At 37.2% G+C, this 18824-nt stretch overlaps 2 protein-coding genes across 4 annotated transcripts; one reads left to right on the forward strand and one right to left on the reverse strand.

The window, feature by feature from the left end:
• The first annotated feature begins 332 nt into the window (after nt 1-332).
• Nucleotides 333-3807, forward strand: LOC121875145 (GATOR complex protein NPRL2-like). The gene is made up of 5 exons (XM_042379562.1): nt 333-406; nt 707-1442; nt 1583-1771; nt 2148-2344; nt 2722-3807. Exons 1-5 carry the CDS (start codon nt 387-389, stop codon nt 3023-3025), a joined length of 1446 nt encoding a protein of 481 aa, XP_042235496.1. The 5' UTR covers nt 333-386; the 3' UTR covers nt 3026-3807.
• Nucleotides 3808-5412: 1605 nt separating this feature from the next.
• Nucleotides 5413-17970, reverse strand: LOC121875144 (microcephalin-like). Of its 3 annotated transcripts, XM_042379561.1 has the most exons (11): nt 17883-17970; nt 15790-16494; nt 15197-15753; nt 14841-14983; nt 14156-14311; nt 13014-13184; nt 12299-12456; nt 10225-11829; nt 8992-9232; nt 7676-7789; nt 5413-6405 (listed from the first exon to the last, which is right to left on the reverse strand). In XM_042379561.1, the coding sequence occupies exons 2-11, from the start codon at nt 16443-16445 to the stop codon at nt 6214-6216; spliced, it is 3993 nt and encodes a 1330-aa protein (XP_042235495.1). In that variant the 5' UTR covers nt 16446-16494; nt 17883-17970; the 3' UTR covers nt 5413-6213. The 3 variants fall into 3 exon arrangements, 2 of the variants coding, with proteins under 2 accessions (XP_042235495.1, XP_042235494.1); XM_042379560.1 differs by having other exon boundaries at nt 15197-16494; XR_006090554.1 differs by lacking the exon at nt 8992-9232 and having other exon boundaries at nt 6276-6405; nt 15197-16494.
• Between the last annotated feature and the right edge of the window lie 854 nt (nt 17971-18824).

An 18824-nucleotide genomic window follows, 5' to 3' on the forward strand; every position in this document is an offset into this window, starting at 1 on the left:
CCTCATATATAATGGATATTAAATCTATCATTTATTTTTTAATGAAAGATGTTCAAGAAGAGTTGGTCCAAATGGTATGTTCATTGTTTTATCTTCCTCCTCCCTCAGTGTTTACTGCAGGTGAAGGAGTTGTCTGAAGTGCGAAAACAATACGTCCAGGCAGGCGTGAAATATTGTTTTTAACTCTATGCTTCAACAATGGAATATAAAACCGTAATATATAGCTTCAAATTTAAATATTTTTAAGTTTATTATTCTCAAATAAAAAATATACAGGTAGTAATTAAGGTTAATCCATGTATTGTTTACTTTATTGTATTTCGTGTTTCAGACTTTGTTTTGTTTTGGTCTGAGTGAGGAGTCTTAGTGAAGCTTTGTTAACTTTAATGTATATCACCAGGCGACGGTAAGATAACACATAACTATACCATTCATGCTGTTAGAATGATACAGTTCTCTTGATCTGTTAACTGTAGTCATATCGTAGTAAGACGCCTCATGTGTTGTGATTCCTTAACTACCTGTGTTAGTCTTTAAAGCCTGAGCTGTATGCATAGTTTGTCACCTTTCTAAAGAGTTGACCTCATTGGTTGCAACACTGCCTCTGTGGTTTATTTTATTACTGTTCAACCACTTATGTGTTATATTAAAAGTACATTTATTAGTGTTTTATTATTGTCTACACCTTGTTTTCTCTTCATTACAGGAAGATGACAGAAGAGTTTGGGAAAGAAGGCCCAATCCGAAGTATTTTTCTCTCCGAGTTTCACCATATTGTCGGTCCAAAAATTGTGTACCAATATCCTGAAAATTATGTTACGAAGGAAGTGTTTGATGCCATATCCGTGTACATCATACCCAAACCACAAATACTGAAGCGGATTATTACCGTCAATGTCCTCGGTGTCAAGGTGACTGGTTACCCTAATGAAATTAAGAACTTAAAGTATGCAAGAAATGCTCTCATCTTCAACTTGTGTTTTGTTTGTGACTCAACAGCTCGAACTGTCCATTATGAGCCGGCTGTTAAGAAGCTCTCAGAATATTTAGAAAATTTAGAGCTGGAAAATGGCTTCCTCTCTAATGAGGACAGTCGAGAACAGATGCCGGGTATACTGCAACACATTCTAGAGAGACTCAATGATACGGGCAGGTGCACAGTCACCATCACACTCAGTGAACAAAAACTAAGTGGAAGTGAAGGTGCAGAACGTAAGACTGGGGAAAAGGGAGAACGTAGATCAAGTCTTCTGAGTGAGAGACGACACCAGTCTAGTGAAGGGAAGATCACTTATGATGGGCATGAGCGGAGGTTAAGTTTGTACAGCGATCAGAGACAAGCAGACTCAGTCTTCAAGGGATTCAGAAAATCATCAGACTCCGAGTCAAAAATGCGGCGTAAATCAATTGATGTATCAACTTCATCTGTTTTACACTTAAAGGTAGTAATCTTTATAATGATTAGCTGCAAAATACCTTTCAATATCGATAATATAACTATGATGCTTTTTAGGTCACAGAATTACAGTATGGTCACTTATAAAGACATACAAATATTGATAGTGTATATTCTTATATATAGGTTGTTGGTGTGTGGCCAGACCCCCCTCGTGTGCTGGACCACTATGTACCAGTCCTCATCTCTGAACGAGTGTACGGTCGTGGAGATCACTGGGACCTCACCACTCAGCAGGTCCTTCCCTACATAGATGGATTTTCTCACATTGCCAAGATAGCCGCTGCAGCAGATGTTGAGAATAACCTGGTGAAGGTATGGTGTGTTATTATCTCTATGTGGCTGAGTGATGGTAGATTGTGCAAGGTGATGAGGGTAAACCAGATACATATACTGGGGCAAATTAATGAAGGGTAAGCCTGTGTTTGCTCTTGATTCTGGCCACCTTGTATTACAGTAAGAAAAGGTGGAAAAAAAGAGGCCCACAAATTGAAAAGTCTAGATTATCAGTTTTTGTTCAGTAACTTACTTTATACAGTAATCCATTGAATTGGACCTAAAAGATCATGAAGAACTAAAATAACTGAAAACATGCTATCACCTGCAAAGCTCCTTGTTAAAGACCTTATGTAAAGATGTTTGGCAATAAAAGAAGTATTAGGGAATATTAACCCTTTTATTTGTATTTCAGGCTTGTGTAGAAAACTTATTGTATTATGACCAAGTACAGCTGCTTCCAATCTTCCAATATTCAAACATATATACTGTCACCTCTGGCATCCAAAAGTTGTATGAGGACCGAGATCTTCAGGATGAATGCCAAAGAGCAGTCTGTAAAAACTTTTCTTCACGACCACAGCAGTCACACATATTGATGCTGTATTGCAGGTAATTTGGTGTTACTCTTAAGGTGGATCAAGTCTTTATCTTCTGAGTAAGGGATGTTTTATCAGGGACAGGATGCCTGGTCCCTCATCCTCATCCTTTACAGAACGGGGGTGACACTCCATCAGGATACATCCCTCACTGTCCTTGCAAAGAACCATTCAACTTCCTTAATATATTCTCCACTTGCTTCTCCTGGTACAGTCATATTGGTTCAGGTACTCTAGTTTCTTTATCAATAGTGACAGTAATTCTTCAGTGAGAATATAATGTTTGAATTTCTTTTTCCTAATTTTAATCAAGTATTTTTCAAGTTATTCTTAAATATTTTAAGTTAGGTTACCTTACACCGCCTTAACACATTACGTACTTATTTCCAGCATGACATATGGAGTAACAGTGAGGGACCTGTGCATTCGTTTTAACCCTCAAGCTCTCAACATAGATGAACGCAAGTTAGTACAGTTTGGCTTGCAGCGCGGACTGATCAGGCGCCTGCTTTGCTACCCCATCCTGCTGTCACCAGATGACCCACACTACACCCCCACCAAACAGAGTGTGATCCACACCATGTGTAATGGACTACACTCTTATGATGAAATATGTTGTAAGTTTGGGTTAACATATAAAGAACTGAATGACAAGGTAGAAAGGGATCCAAATATTTTAGTTCTTTGGAAATGAACATTTTTTTTTGACCAAAAATTACCAGACTGTATGCACTTGTATCCTCTGTGATTTTATTTTGGTCCTGAGACTAAACACAAGGTTTTCTTTGGCAAGGGAAGGCTTGTCACTCTTAGTCATGGTGGATGGACTGAGATTAATCTTCTTATGTGAGAGGTTACAGTGTGTGTGAGAGGAGGCTGTACAAAGATAAATGGTTGGTGTATTTCAGCAGTGATAGTTGAGAGGCAGCCAGTGATTGTTTTTCCTCATGAATTTTAAAAGTTCTTAATATATGTGTCTTTAATTTTGACAAAATGAGTGTTAAACTATCAACAATAAAGCATAGATGATTTACCTTAAGTAGACAAAGCTTAGTACAGTATTGTATTTTATAGCAGCCATTACCTTAGTTGTCCACATATGATGATCATATACTTAGGGAAATATATGAAGGAAAAGGCTCAATATAGTATTAAAAAATCTTTATACTCTAAAATAAATAGAATTGACAAGATGTTTGATCAATACCAAAGATATATTTTATCAAACTTGTTGTTTGGGAATATTTATTATTTTATTAAAGAATCTTAAATATTTACTATATTTTAGGACGCGATAAACAAGAACCTAAAAATCAATAGGAATAAATGTTCTTCACAATAAGACTTTATTTCTACTGATTTTTAGGTTCCTGTTCATGTTAACACCAACCAGGTCTTACAACAGTTGCTTGACAAAGAGGAATTCCTGTGATTTAGTAACACAGAGTGAAAGAATAAAATTTAATGATAGATTACTTTCTTATGCTGTTCATTTTTTTGTTTGATAGTCACCCTTGTTGTCGTTTATAATCAGCCTTTTAAGGATAAAACATAAGAGTAGTATTTGCAGGCAATCCTCACTACAGTATACTAATGGGCTGTGTATTGTGGAGGTGGTAGGTGATGGCCATTTTCCAACAGTTAGTGTTGTGAGTGGAGGATATGTTTTAGCCATGATTTAGAGACATATTAAATACAAGACATAATAACTCAACACACAACACCATTAACTGAATAATTGAATGACTGCAATTAGTTCCTGAGTTGTGACCAGATTACATTCATTCTGAAATTTAATCCATAAGTCTTCATTTGTAACTAAACTTAATAATTTCTCATAGACATAAATAGAAGTTGTGTGAAATAGAATCACATGCAAACAAATGTATGAGGAAAATGGATTATTTGGTCGGTGAAGTTAAAAGCTAGCATATGAGGTGTTGATTAATGCAGGGACAAATGCGCCAAAACTAAGTTTTAAGAAAATGGGATTTAAAGTTTGCACATTTAAAAAAATTTCATAGAACCTCCAAAAATTCAGCATTTCTGTTCAATGTCTCATTTTAATGGCGAATTAATGCAGAATATGATCCTTGTAATAAATGAAGTGTGATGTATGATTTTGGTGCATATTGATGTCAAGTAATAAAATGATGTGAAATTAACATTCATGAAAATAATGAAATAATAAAGTTCTGTACACAAAACAATTAATTTATATTGTAATTAAGTAAAAAACATAATAAATAATGGTAACACTCACTCTAGATGATTATGTTCTGCTAAAGGTAGGGTAGGTGGCTAGTAGTGTATCTAATCATCGTCAGATACATCTTCCTCCTCCGGGACACCAAAAATAGAACGTAGCGGGCTTCTCACTGGTCGGCACTCTCCTTCCCAACATGCTGATTAACTCAGGGAATAAGGTAGGCTGTGATTGGTTGCCGGGCCACTGGCGAGTTCGACTTTGCTTTACTCTCGCTAGACACTGAAATTACCACAGGCAGCACAGAGATGCCGGGAGTTTTACACCAAATGATTCAATGGAATTTTGCCAGTAAACCAAAGTCCAACTCGTCATACCATCTTGTGTCACAGTAGACGGAAACTTTCTGAAATGAATGGTACAAAAATGGCAGTTTCGCTCGGGTGGCAAGTTTGCCCATGCATTAATCAACGCTTCATCTATTTGATATGTTATGTTTTTGTAGTACAGTAAAGTGTGTATTTGGTTACAAAGACTCTGGACAGCACTAGATTTTATATAATGGTGTGAGTCTACCTATGGGTTAGTGTGTGTGTTGTTGGAGGAGGTTCATGAAAAAGTGTGAATTTAATGTTTTAACACTGGATTAAAACTTACATTCTTCAATCTTACACATAAAAATGGAAACAAAAATTGTTCTAATTTAATATTTTAATAAAATATATTTACAGTAATGTACAGTATATGATAAATATATTTTTTCTGACAAATATAACAAAATACAATTGACAGAATTTCCATCCCCACGTGTTGAGACGAACTGCCAATATAACTATGAACATTTAAGTCAATAAATAGGGTAACTAAATATTTCCAATGATAAACAGACTTTAATCAATAATATATATATCTAGTCATTATATAAACTGTTTGATCAGAGACATACACAATACAGTAAACTTCTGATCCATAAATACAGAACTTGATCAACAATACACCGGATACATTAAGGTAGGACATAAACACAATGAGAAAAACTTCACAAATTACTGTATCTGTAATGGTATGTTTCTACATATATATAAAAAGTCTGGTGTGAAATATCAATACTATACTTGTGAAGTAATTTGAGAAACCATAACTTATTTTCACTATATCTCTCAAACATCTTTACTCATTCAACATCATAATCTGGCCATTTTGTCACAGACTGAACTATAGTAATATTGAGCATTACAGTTCCAGAAGCTGCTAGTTCTATGGTCTTAACACTGTAAAGATTCAGAAATCCTGTACAATACGGAGATTTAAAAACGTCTGTATCCTGATTCAACAACACAAATGTAGATCTTTTTCTATTTCTATTGAATTAACATTGAATCAGTTTATCTAAAAAAATACAAACTGAACAATAACAAAAACATTTAATCTGTCTTAGAAATTTTAAATAAGATAATGTGTTCAATATTTGTTGTTCCATTAAGGATTATAGAAAATTTGACTAGGTAATATTACTATAGGGACTGAAAATATTCTAGAGTACTGATGTAAAACTACTTATTTTTAACAATGATCTTGGCTGAGGATGAAAGGTAAGCGATAATTCCTTATTTCGCAAGAATGACCAAATTACCATCAACTAATGGTCCAATCACAATAAATACATTGTCGACAGCCTAGCTCACAGAATAATCATTAATACACTGAATTTTATGCTGCTGAATAGAGTCCAATGCCCACTTCTCCGAAACATGAGTAATCTGGGCAAAGTCTCGCCGGGCTCCTGATGCTGCAGTGGGGGACCCGATCACTAAGTTTGCTTCACGAATGTCGGTGACTAGATCGGCTCCACACAAATGTAACAGCTTCTGTAGGGGAGAAATAATGAAAAAAGTTCTCAAGTGCAGGAAATCTTGAATTAGATAGTAATAATTCAGATGAAAGAGGATGAAGAGAGACTGCATATGTTCTTTGTACTGGGTGTTCTAACCTGCAAGAGTTAAAATATGTGACTATTTTAACGAAAGTATGACCCAATGAAAGTTCTAATGCATAGAAGAAACTGGAACATTCATAATCCCACAAGCAGTACATTCTTCTCAAAATTATATAATACTCCTACAGAGAACTCTTTAAACATCTTATGAACCGATGTGCCGGAAGTGACCCTTACATAGGTAATCAGTGAACACACGTAGTACACATAATGTACAGTAGACTTTAAAGGCACCGAGCCTTTCACACGTTCCTTTATATGAGCCCCGTCCTTCACGACTGTGTGTATGGTTGAGATACCAAGACCAAGTTCACGTGAGATCTTAGCGATACTTTTTCCTCCTTAATACTGCTTACAAATTACTTTCATTTTCTGCTCTAGATCTATTACTTCACATTTAACGAGCAGGTCCTGCTCTCTTACTATCACGTGGGCACTTTTCAGTCATTTTGCAACACAATTAAGGGCGATATACAAAAGAAAATTTAGAGATGATGCGTATGGGAAGCACACCATAGCTTTCTAACAATATGACAGCGCAAAATGGTGTCTTACAGAACGCCTTGCCCCTACTCTGCAGGTTTCTTCTGCACTATGCCTCACTACTTGACATCTTTAACAACAGATACTTGTCTACAACCCAAAAATGAACTTAGGGGCGAGTACTGTATCCATAACATGGGGAGTGTCTGTAACAAGAGGCAGTCTCCTACTAACACTTGTTAACTGCACCAGCACCATTCTTTCTTTCTCGGACAATATTAGGACAAAAATGTAGTAAGTACATTAAAGTACAAGTAGTGGAAAACACAGTGAGGGAAGCACTGCAGTCACAGCACAATAAAAGCTGGCGGCAAACAAACTCCTGCTGTCACAACACAACTGTACTCCTGGCATACTGTACTGGGGGTATAAAAAATTTTGACTGAACATTCAGTTGGAATTTTTAATCTATTTTAATGGGATATTGTTCAGAACTTTGATGGTTTGTAAGCAGGGGGCTGCCTGTACTGGCAGTCCCCTGAAATCATATTAACCCTTTGTACCGAAGTGTTACATTAAAATACTGTTAATCCCATTAAAAATTATGAGAAAATGATTTTTGAATGAGAATACTGTATGCATTATAATTTATCACATACCTTTAGTTGTTTTGATGGAGGGATACATCCTTCCTTGACAAAAATGCTGCCTACTCCAGAGAACAGTGTCTGCTGGTACGACGTTCTCTGATTCTCTCTTTGTTCTCGACAGATCTGAAACATACAACAAGAAGTGACGATAGTTTGACAGTTAAGTTCAATTTGACCTAACAGTATCATGTCCATATGTTCATCAGTTTATTTAATGTTTTTGTTTACATAATTTTTAGCAACAAATTTTATATATCAAACCTATTTTAGTCAAAACAAAATGAGACAAGGACTGTAATTCTGCATTAATTAAAGTGTCAATACAGTACTCTACACCCTAATGATTATGATTCAGTTTTTCTTTAATTTTGGCCTCAATATTCATACAACATTATTAGAGCGGCCTTAAAACAACACACAACCATCACACTATACTAATATTTGTATGAGATAGAATATTTGATGCTGATGTTATACAGTATAAATAATGTTATTACTGCACCGCACTTTAACAACTAAGACCAATTAAGCACATAACAGGGTTAGTACAGAAACTACATTAGCCCATCCACAATTTTAAAAAAAATCATGAAAGATCCAACGCCATTAGTGTACTTCTGTAGTTCACAAAGCAATACCTTTGAGACGTGACCTTTACAACCAAATGACAGTGTTAATCTTTGCTTTTTACATTTACATGCAATATACAGTACCCCCCCCTGTTGATGCACAATAGAAATAAACAGAATGACAGCAAAATAGATCACTATATAAAAAATTAAGCATGGGTTGAACTACAAAGAAAAGACTCTCTGAACTTGTGTACACGCACTCCAAAAAGTAATCTTTACGATTTTGTGATAGATGATACAACACAGCGGATGAAGGATTGTGACAACCCGACTGAGACGACTGGAGCCACAGGTTCATTTTTAAATTCATCAGACCTTCTGTAGATACGTTTTGGAGCGAGTAAACCGTAAAGGTGACTCGAGAAGTAATGGGGATCAAGAAAACCCATCACCGCTAGCTACAGGTAATCCTCAATACAAATCCTATTATAAGTAGCTAAAGGACCTGTCCTCTACCATAAGTATATACTGTGGCCAAGGATGAGTTAATGGAATAAAAATGATCGGCAATACCAGTTACCTGTAATTCATTAAGAGTAGAAGCCATAGCTACAAATAGGAATGGAAACCTAGACCCACGTGTTATCGAGATGAAGCTTACAGTAGATTGGGAATAATAAGAAAGAAAAAAGTTAGATATACTATCGAGGTTTGGAAAAAAAGACGAGACAGTAATGTATAAATAATTAATACCTTAGCACCAGGGCAGAATATAAACAGTTCAAATGGTTCCTCTGGTGCCCAAGACGCCATCTCCAAGGACTGGTACAGCCAACACACATCCAATATCCAACATCCCCTGGCTATACCCAGCAGGAGGTTCATGGTGCGCCGGGTCTCACCACACACTACATGTGTTGTGCTGCTGTTCACAGTGTTTATCACTTGGAAACCTCCCAATTTCTTGATTATGGGAACAAGACTGCCAATTTCTCTGTTGATAGTTTATGGGACTAAAACTACACCAAGTCATGTTTTACTTGTAGCTGTACTGTACTGTATTTTTTTAAAAACACCAATACAAATAAATTTACATTACATGCACTTGAAAATAATTAAAACAATCATAAAATAACCTGATAATGCCATACAATATAAACTATGGTTTTCTTAATATTGTTTGCTGCAATTTTTCTGAGCATGTTTACCTTACCAAGAATGTTCAATGATTACAGTACAGGTACAAAGTTTTCTGCAATACTCAAACTTACTTTCTTGCTGAGACATTAACAGTGGTTCTGGCCAGTACAGCCAGATGTCAACAGAAAGATGTTACTCATAAATTGCCAAGTATGACACCAAACATGCAAGTGAAATGTGTGAAGCATGGGAACACATAACAGACTGATAACCACCTGATCAATACCTCGGAATTAAATGTAACAAAATTCTCAATATCTAGCATAAATTATTTATCGGAATTATACCAAAAAATTGCCCATTTGGGTTTGATAGGGTTTCAAGTTTTCTGGAATTCTAAGGTACCATTCGACATCTACGCTTTTAAGGTTTAACTGTATGTGTGTAAAGTTGTCCCCTGAAAAATAATACATTACTGTACATGAAACTATTCTTATTATACATTATTAGGCTAATTTCTCCACTGAAGTTCATGAACAGTAGTAGTAGTATCTGAAGACACAGACAGAACAAAGTTTATCAGTGTACACCAACATGGAGGCTATGAGGTGAACATAAACAATAAATGAAAAGTTTCTAAAACATCTTAGTACATAATTTACACTATTCAATGTATGGGACACCTGTTTATATCCCCTACTGACAACTTCCTCCCATAAGTTCCTTCTTCGTACTTCTATATGTCACTTCTCTTCTCACCTCAACTCTGAACTTACCACTGCCTATGTACCATCATCATGTACTGCACCTGAAAACCAACAGAATCTTCCAGGAGTAGCTACTTACTTGGAGTGGATACTGGTTAAACATATTGATGCACCCATCATGGTTTTAGGCTTCTCCGGCCTTGGTCTCAAGTCCATCACATTCTGAAATTCCTCAATCGAGTCTCTATCTCGTGGTATTGGCAGGATCTTGGAGGCAATGGACACTCTCTCCTCCTCCGAGCTAAAGACGCTGTCGTCCTCTGACTCGGGCCATTTACACGACGGGTTTTGTGACGAAGATGAAGTCTTTGACCTCTTCAGGATTTTACTTATATTACCCAATGATTTACTGGGATTAGTCTCTTCCGTTAAGAAAGTAGACTCGGCTGATTTGTTTTTTCCGTGTATTGATGTTTTGCTATTACGTGGGAGTGGCATAGTGGAGTGATCCTTCTGTTTCTTCATGGCTGCTCGCTGGGTTGTGCTCCCCTTGATTTTTAACTTGGTGTATATTCCTTCCTTTCTTGTATGAGCTTCAGGAGTAACTGGCACTATGAGTTCCTGAGATGCCACTATTGTATCCATGCAGAGCAGTTTCCTCCTCCTAACCTGTGAGGAACTGAGACAAGAAGTACTTTGAGAACCTTGTGAGAGCAAAAATTGACTATCTAACATATGGGTTTTACTCTCTGGAGATAACCTTTCCTTCTCTTTGTGTAAATCATCATTTAATTCTCCATTACTCTTCTTCCTGGTATTTTTATGACTAGAAACAGATGAAGTAGATTGTCTCTTCGGTGGTGTCTGATGGCTTGTTTTTCTGTATTTTGAATCTATCGCCAGTTTTCCGTCTCCTTCCACAGGGATTTTCTCTGGAGAGACTTTAATCTTATTGTTAGACTTTGTCCTTGATCTGGTAAATCTCCCTTTATACTGAGGGTCTTCAAGACCTGTTTCACAAGTACTCTGTTGTGGAATGGCCAAACAACTTGTACTTGAAGTAGTATTTACATCTCCTAAAATACTTTCTCCTGACGATGGTAACCACCTTCTTTTTCGTGGAACTTTATTTAAAAGAGAATTATCAATACGGTCAGAATAAAATCCCTCTGAACTTGACAATAAGCTTATAACTCTTTTACAACTGAGGTTTGGCTTATCAACATGCTCAAAATCTTCAAGGCTGGAATCTGACGTGAATGAACTTGTATTTTCCCTAACTTTTGAAGTTCCACATTCTGAAGATAGAGTTTTATTGGTTACAGAAAGTCTAGTTAACTTTCCATTTACTCTACAGGATCTTTTAGGCCTCAATTCTAATACATGCTGTGTGTCCCCTTGAGCATGATCGACACTACTTGTACTTTCACCTCTGGATAGACTTGAACTTAATCTAACCGGCATTTCCATCGCCTCAACGTTACTACTCTCACTGTTCGTTGCGCTGGTGTCACTTAGACGTAACTTCAATCTTACACATTCTTCTGAAAGTGTTTTGCTTCCGAACGTCATCTGACACTCTAAATTATCTAAGGCCACACTACTTGTCTTTTCTCTCTCGGATTTCTCATTTTTATTTCTATGAGACAGATCTTCCCATGATGAGTTCAAGGAGGGGTTTTCCTGTCTTTCTTTATCACTATTGATCGTTCTCCTGTTACTGCCTGATCTCGGAGAAATAAACCTGAAAAGAAAAATTATAAATTAGAAGCTAAAAGTGGGTCAGATAATTCAGTTCTTACCTTCTATACTATATGGGCCATTTCCCCCTCAAACTAAATGCAAGAAGATGTAAGCATAATCTTCCTCACAACACTTCACTCACTCACCACTTGTTTCCATGTCTGTATAAGTCAAGTGGCATTCTCACAATTTTGAATTTCTTAAGACTTCTAATTCTGTAACTTTCAAACACATTTTTCAGTGAATAATTCTGAAAGAGTTGTATTAACTATCACCTTCTCTGACTACTACAGCCTTTATGCCTCTCCTCCAACCACTTCTGATATGACAGTCATCCATTGGACATAAGGTAATATACTTTATTTAATTAATCAATTCATATTTACTTTATATGTATTTCATTTCATTGAGAGAAAGGGAGAGAGAGAGAGAGAGGTTGGGCATACGCATAAGTAGTGACCCGTACATACCTATTATAGAGGCGCTTTACAAGTGGGGTGCTGATTTTTGTTGGCAAGTCAATTCCTGTAATGTTTTCCTCCTCCTCCTCACTTGATGATGAGGATCCAGAGCTCCGCCGTTGTGGGGTGAGGAGATGACTGATGCCAAACAGTGGGGAGTCAACCGCCTATAATACAAACATTCTTTAGTTCCAAGGATTAACTGTTGTTTTCAAGGTCCTCCCCCTCCTCAATAATGCTCTGAAACAACCTAATCATCTCATTTCCTTGCATCCTAATATTCCAGTCAAGTTTATACCCCCAACACCATAATCTTTAACTGATGGATCACCTGAGGCAGACATTACCTCAGTTACTTGTAGCTACTGACAGGCCCTGAAGTTCTCTACACTTATAAATAACCAATCTCTCTTCTCATGCAGAAACAGAAGAATGTACTTGAGAGTAAAATATACATTAACCCCTTCACTACAGCAACGCCACTTTTAATAGTCTATTTGGTTAACACCAGATAATTTTATTTAGCAGAGAGGACGTCATACACAAGTGATTATTTAGTTATAAAATAAGGCTGGACATGTAACAAGCCTTTGCAGTGGAAATCTTTCATCATTTACTGTGTACTGATTTTGTTCATACCAGCCATTTCCAGGCACAACCTCCGGTACAAATAAGAGCAATTTCTACACACACACACACACACACTTGCAGTTTCGTGGCTCACCTCCTTCTTAGCAGCATTGCACTGTGGTGTAAAACACTGTACATCACTTGCTGTACTTGATGAAGTTGCTGGGGAGTCGAGGGTCTGCAGGCGGCGGTGACGGCGACGGGCACGATTGGCAGCTAACGCCTCCTCTTCTGAGAACTCCTTTGGTTGCATAGACTTTACTTTCTGTGAGAGAAGTGATCTTAGTGTGTGTGGGTTAATAAATATATATGAAAACTAAATATTTCTTCATGAGATGATGAGCTGAAGACCAAATATTTTGCTTAAGTGGATATGCCAAATTTGATTATTATTTTTGACATCAGTTATACAAATTAAGTATTGTCTATAGAAAAACATAAGTGTAAAGAAAAATTCACAAAAATAAATCATAACAAATATAGTTTAGAAAAAATTTAAATGAAAGGCAAAATGATATACAGTACAAGATAATGATTAAAACCCAGAGAAGAATACAAAGATACAACAGAATCATACAGATTTTTTATTTTATTTTTTGTACTGATACTCGCAGTTCACCCGGGCCAGCCGAGTGTCTCATATCATATAAAGACAGGCTGGGGAGTCACCAAGTGTGTGTAAAGACGCAGTTCACCCGGGCCAGCCGAGTGTCTCATATCATATAAAGACAGGCTGGGGAGTCACCAAGTGTGTGTAAAGACGCAGTTCACCCGGGCCAGCCGAGTGTCTCATATCATATAAAGACAGGCTGGGGAGTCACCAAGTGTGTGTAAAGATCAATAAAATCTATAAAAAAAATTTGAAGAATCTTATTTGTGCCTTTTTGTGTAAGAAGTGACCCAAGTGGAGGAGCACAGTAGTTCTTTACACAAAACATGTAAGAGGTAATGAATGTTAATGTTTTCTTCAATCAAATACTGCAAGGAAGAGAAATTATGATGTATTATGATGATGTATCAAATTATATAAGTAGTACAGTATACTGAATCATAATTAAGTTATCAACAAAAATAAATGGAGATAAGGCTTGTATTAACCATTTGACATTTATATTTCTTTCTGATCAGTAAATTCAAGTGTGTTTATGACCAGTGTGTGTGTGTGTGTGTGTGGGCCCAATTCCACACAAGGGTATGAGGCAGCAGCAGGTGTGAAGGATGTCCCGAGTCACTCACCCTCCATTTGGCAGTAAGCAAGGGTTTGGTATAAGACTCCATTGAGCAACTTGGGAAGAGAGCCTCCGGTGCGCGCTGAAGCTTCTCCCGACAAGCCTCCACCCACAGTGACGACACCACGTGAAGTCCGCGTTTCATCGCTTGGTCGAAAACATACTAAAAACCACATAAATTTGTTAAACATGGATAAGTTTTTCTCCATAATTCACAGGTGCTGAACAGACTAGTGCTCAGAACACAGCTACCCTAGTGGGATAGAGTACTCCTAAGTAATAGCTACTTACAAGGAGTAAAAAGGCATACAGATATTTTTGTTTTGCTCAACTGACTATGGTACTGTACTGTCAAACAAGACAAAAGAATAATTTGGCCTAAAAGGAACCATGTAGAGAATACTCAGAGGCAAAGATTGAGATAATCCCTCTTAATAACATTAAAAGATATTTTTTGTTTACATATTTTTACTTTAATGGTCGTATATTTACAAATTAAATATGGCCGAACTTCCATAACCATAATGCTTATAGTGCAGACAATGACAAACTAACACTATACAGTTTATGAAGTTTTGACTCAGTCTACTTGTTTCCTTGACAATGGTTTAATAGTTATAAGTAAAACTATCCCACCGAGTCATTTAGTATCACAGGTAAGGAGTATAAGAGTTAAATGACTTGACACAAACCTTGGAACCATCCCTGAAGACAACATGAGAGACGTCTACAGTCAGTCTCTCTCGCACGTCCGCCCCCAAGGATCTCAGCTGGTCTTTAATAACTGAAGAGCGGTTGTCACTTCCCATGCGCACCTCAACGTAGACAACAAGACCTGGCGACATGATACAGTGTTAAGAGTTATTTATGAATTATTCCAGATTTACAGTTAAGTCTACAAATGTTCATCCATCTCCACTAGCTAGTAATTGTATCCAAGCTGCAATGATCCACTGAGTGAAAAATCTAAACCCAGTTGTCTTAAATTGTACTTTGTGAATATACTCCAGACAATAATGCAACTTATGACATCTTACATAACCCTCACCTTGTAAAATTGACTCCAATTCTGGCTTAGGGCTTGGAGGCTGCCCTGGTGTACCATCACAACCATCTTTCGTTGTCTCATCGGTACATTTAGCACTGTGTAATGATGTTCCTTTTGGCCTCGTCTTGTTCTGCTCATCAGGAACATTTCTAGCAGCATTATTTCTTGCTAGTGAGTCTCTTGTTTGTTCCTGGTTCTTCACTGGTCCACTGAGTCTTGTATCAAGTGATGGACACAAGCTTTGTAAACTAAGTATTGGGAGCTCGTATTTTTGTTTATCTACCATAAGAGGTTGGAGCCGTCCTAAAGGTTCCGTTTCATCTAATTTATCAGACTCTAGCCCACCTATAATACCATGCAGTGTTTTCTCCAGTGTCTTCTGACTGCTACTAGAGACTGGAGTTAGAGCCAGATCTTCACTATCAAAAATTATTGTTGCGTTCTTATCATTTTTAGACTCAACAACATCTTCTCTGAGTGCGTGAGTGAGAGAGGATTTCCTCGACTTGGCAGGCGTAGATCTTCTTGGAGAATTCCTCGACTTGGCAGGCGTAGATCTTCTTGGAGAATTCCTCGACTTGGCAGGCGTAGATCTTCTTGGAGAATTCATCGACTGTCTTCTCTCTTGTTCTTTAGCTCTTATGTTACCAAGTTTGTTGGAGACCATTCTAGTATTGTTGAGATCAAATGGTAATATAACATCTGCTAGAGACATTCTCTTTTTTCTTCCTTTATGGGGTGAAAAACTCCCAATTTCTTTGGTTGATTCTTTCCTTGATTTCTTGACTTTATTTTGACCAGAAACCATAGAACTATTTTTCATTTTTTGTGACTGTAGAGTGTTTGAGAAGGAATGTTCAGACTCCAAGATGGAGACAAGGCTCCTTCTTTTCCCTAAATTAAGGTCAGGAGTGGTGTCAATAAAGGCGTCAAGTTCCTCACGAACACTACCAACTCTCTGTGCAGGTCTGGCCCTCTCTACCTGTTCCCTAATGTTTACATCACCATCATCTTCTCTTGGTGAGTTACTGTCCATCATATCTGGAGTTTCCATAACTGAAAGCACACTGGAAGCTATGGACGAACTTATATTGGGGTAAATGGGAGGTGTGTCTGGTACCACTACTGAGGAGGTACTGTTAATTTCCTTTAACTGGGGATTGAAGAGTACAGACCTCATGTCCGGAGACAGTGCTTCTGACTTTGGTGAAGTCTTCTTTTGACGAGAATCTTTCCCTCCCTTCTTCATCTTCAGTAGTTAACAGGACTTCTGCCTTTTATCGATACAGTACAGTATACTGAAATGAAATAAAAATACATTATTAAAATAGATCACCAAAATATTTAAATCATAGCTATAGCTAAATACCTTATGAGATCTAATTTATTGGATAACAGAGAACTGGAGGTACTGTATAAATGTGTTAGGCTCTAAATTACAGTAGTTAGGTACTTAACTACGGTAGTTATCTTGCTACAGAAGTACGTACATTAAGTTTAACTTGGCTTAATTTTACTTTTTTACTTTTATCCTCTTTGCCCTTGATCAGCTCATTAGCCGCTTGGGCGATTGGTCACATCTCTGTTACGCACCGTTGGCAAGTACTGGGCATGCACCGGCTCCTGAATGTACCTGTACCTGCTCCAGTGTTGGTCAAGTCTAGCCTTGAAACAGCTCACACTCGGTGCCGTCACAACACTCTGGCAGATTGTTCCAAGAGTTCACAACACTCACTCCAAAAAAATTTGCCCTCACAGTTTTCTGGACTTGTGGCTTCTTCAACCTTGAGCTGTGACCCCTTGTGGGGCGAGCGTCTGCCAGCTCCAGGTATGTACAATCGACTGAATAGTGACCCGAGAGACGTTTATACACCTCAATTTGGTTAACCCTTGCCCGTCTGTAGTAAAAGTACCGTATATTATGTATGTAGTGGATGGAGGTCCATTACTTGTAACAAGAATTAAGAAAAAAATTATATTATTTTAGTTTCGGTTATCCAGGGAATCTATGGGGGTCTGGGGGGGGGGGGGCGAAGCCCCTCCTGCTAGGCTACATTAATTTAGGTTAAGTTAGGTTAATTTGGTTAGGTTAGATTAGTTTGGATATCTAAATACAGGGAGGACTGAAACTATAATTTTACAAAAAAAATGTGCAATTTCTTGCATCTTATTGGTATTTTCTTGAGCTAAGAAAGAAGTTATCTTCAAAACAAATTTTTTCCTAAATTGTTGGTTTCCCTGCTGACACGTTCCAAATTATTACCATTATTTTTCCTCACTCTCACACCGGATTTGAATAATGTGCAGCGAAATAATGTTTTGTTTTTTATTTGAAAATCCTGAAGAAAACAAACATTTATAAAGCCCAGTCATAATGTACAGTATATATACCAGAGACATTGAATGAAGAACACAACTAAACATCACTGAACTTGGGATCATCATCACACAGCCTTCACATGTCTTACACGATACTACCACCACACCACCATCGCCAACCAACACCACCACCACACCACCACCCCATGCTTCTACCTACAACAACTTCCCTCCTTTCAATGGTCCTCATCTGTCAGCTCTGTCCATCTTTCACCTCAACACACTTCACCAACTACACAGTATTATCATCCAAATACGACTTCTTACTATCTAACAGTTGCAGAAACACCAGCAGGATATATATTACCTAACACACGCCAGAGTTGAGTTACTTTAGTGGTTTATTAAGACTCAAGCTTCAAGTTGTACCGTCCCCCCGCGGGTTCTTCTCTATGACTGCCTGGGCCAAACAAAGGCTGCGTCTCTACAGAGTAAAGTTATCTTAATCATGTTTTCATTAATAACAAAATATGTAATTCAAATATAAAAGATGCTCCAATGCGTTTCATTTATATCATATTATAATAATGTTTATCTTATTAATAACTATTTATTACTCTAAATCGGGTTAACAAGAATTTGCCCATGTTGTTTCTTAAGTATCTAATATATCTTAGATAAAAATATGGCACCTTGAATAATTTTTCTAAGTATTTGGAATCATATGAATATTATATACTTATCTATAGAATCTAAAATAGAATTTATACTATAGGTAGGAGATGACTCTAAAGATAGCTAAGTATATTTTGAAGTGTCTTGGCAGTGTTAGTAGTACTCTCTTATATAACCATTATAACCTTAACTCCCTTTACTTCCTCCCCTAATTATCCATTTTAAAGCTATATATCATTTGTTTATTTTGTACGGTATTTCCTTTTAAAGAAAATGTTTGTCTTGCTCATTATCTCTGGTAATGTTTTCATGAACTATATTTTAATTTATCATTTCTCTACTTATCAGCTCACTAGTGGCTCGGGCGGTAAGGCTGAACTATGTTACTATGTACTTTATTATTCAGTGCTAGTACAGGAGACAGCGTGTCATGTAATGCTAGTACAGGAGGCAGCGTGTCATGCACCAACACGGGAGGACATAACCCGGGTGAGCTATTACCCGTTAAAAAAAAAAAGTAATCTGGTAGAAGGAACGTAAGGAGATACACCTTCACACAGAGGCTGGTAGACCAATGGAATGATCTACCAGTTCAACCTGTGAGTCATTAACAGTACTGAGCTTCACAACAGTC

The sequence above is a fragment of the Homarus americanus genome, unplaced genomic scaffold, assembly GCF_018991925.1.
Source record: "Homarus americanus isolate GMGI-L3 unplaced genomic scaffold, GMGI_Hamer_2.0 scaffold36970, whole genome shotgun sequence".
Classification (NCBI taxonomy): Eukaryota; Metazoa; Arthropoda; class Malacostraca; order Decapoda; family Nephropidae; genus Homarus; species Homarus americanus.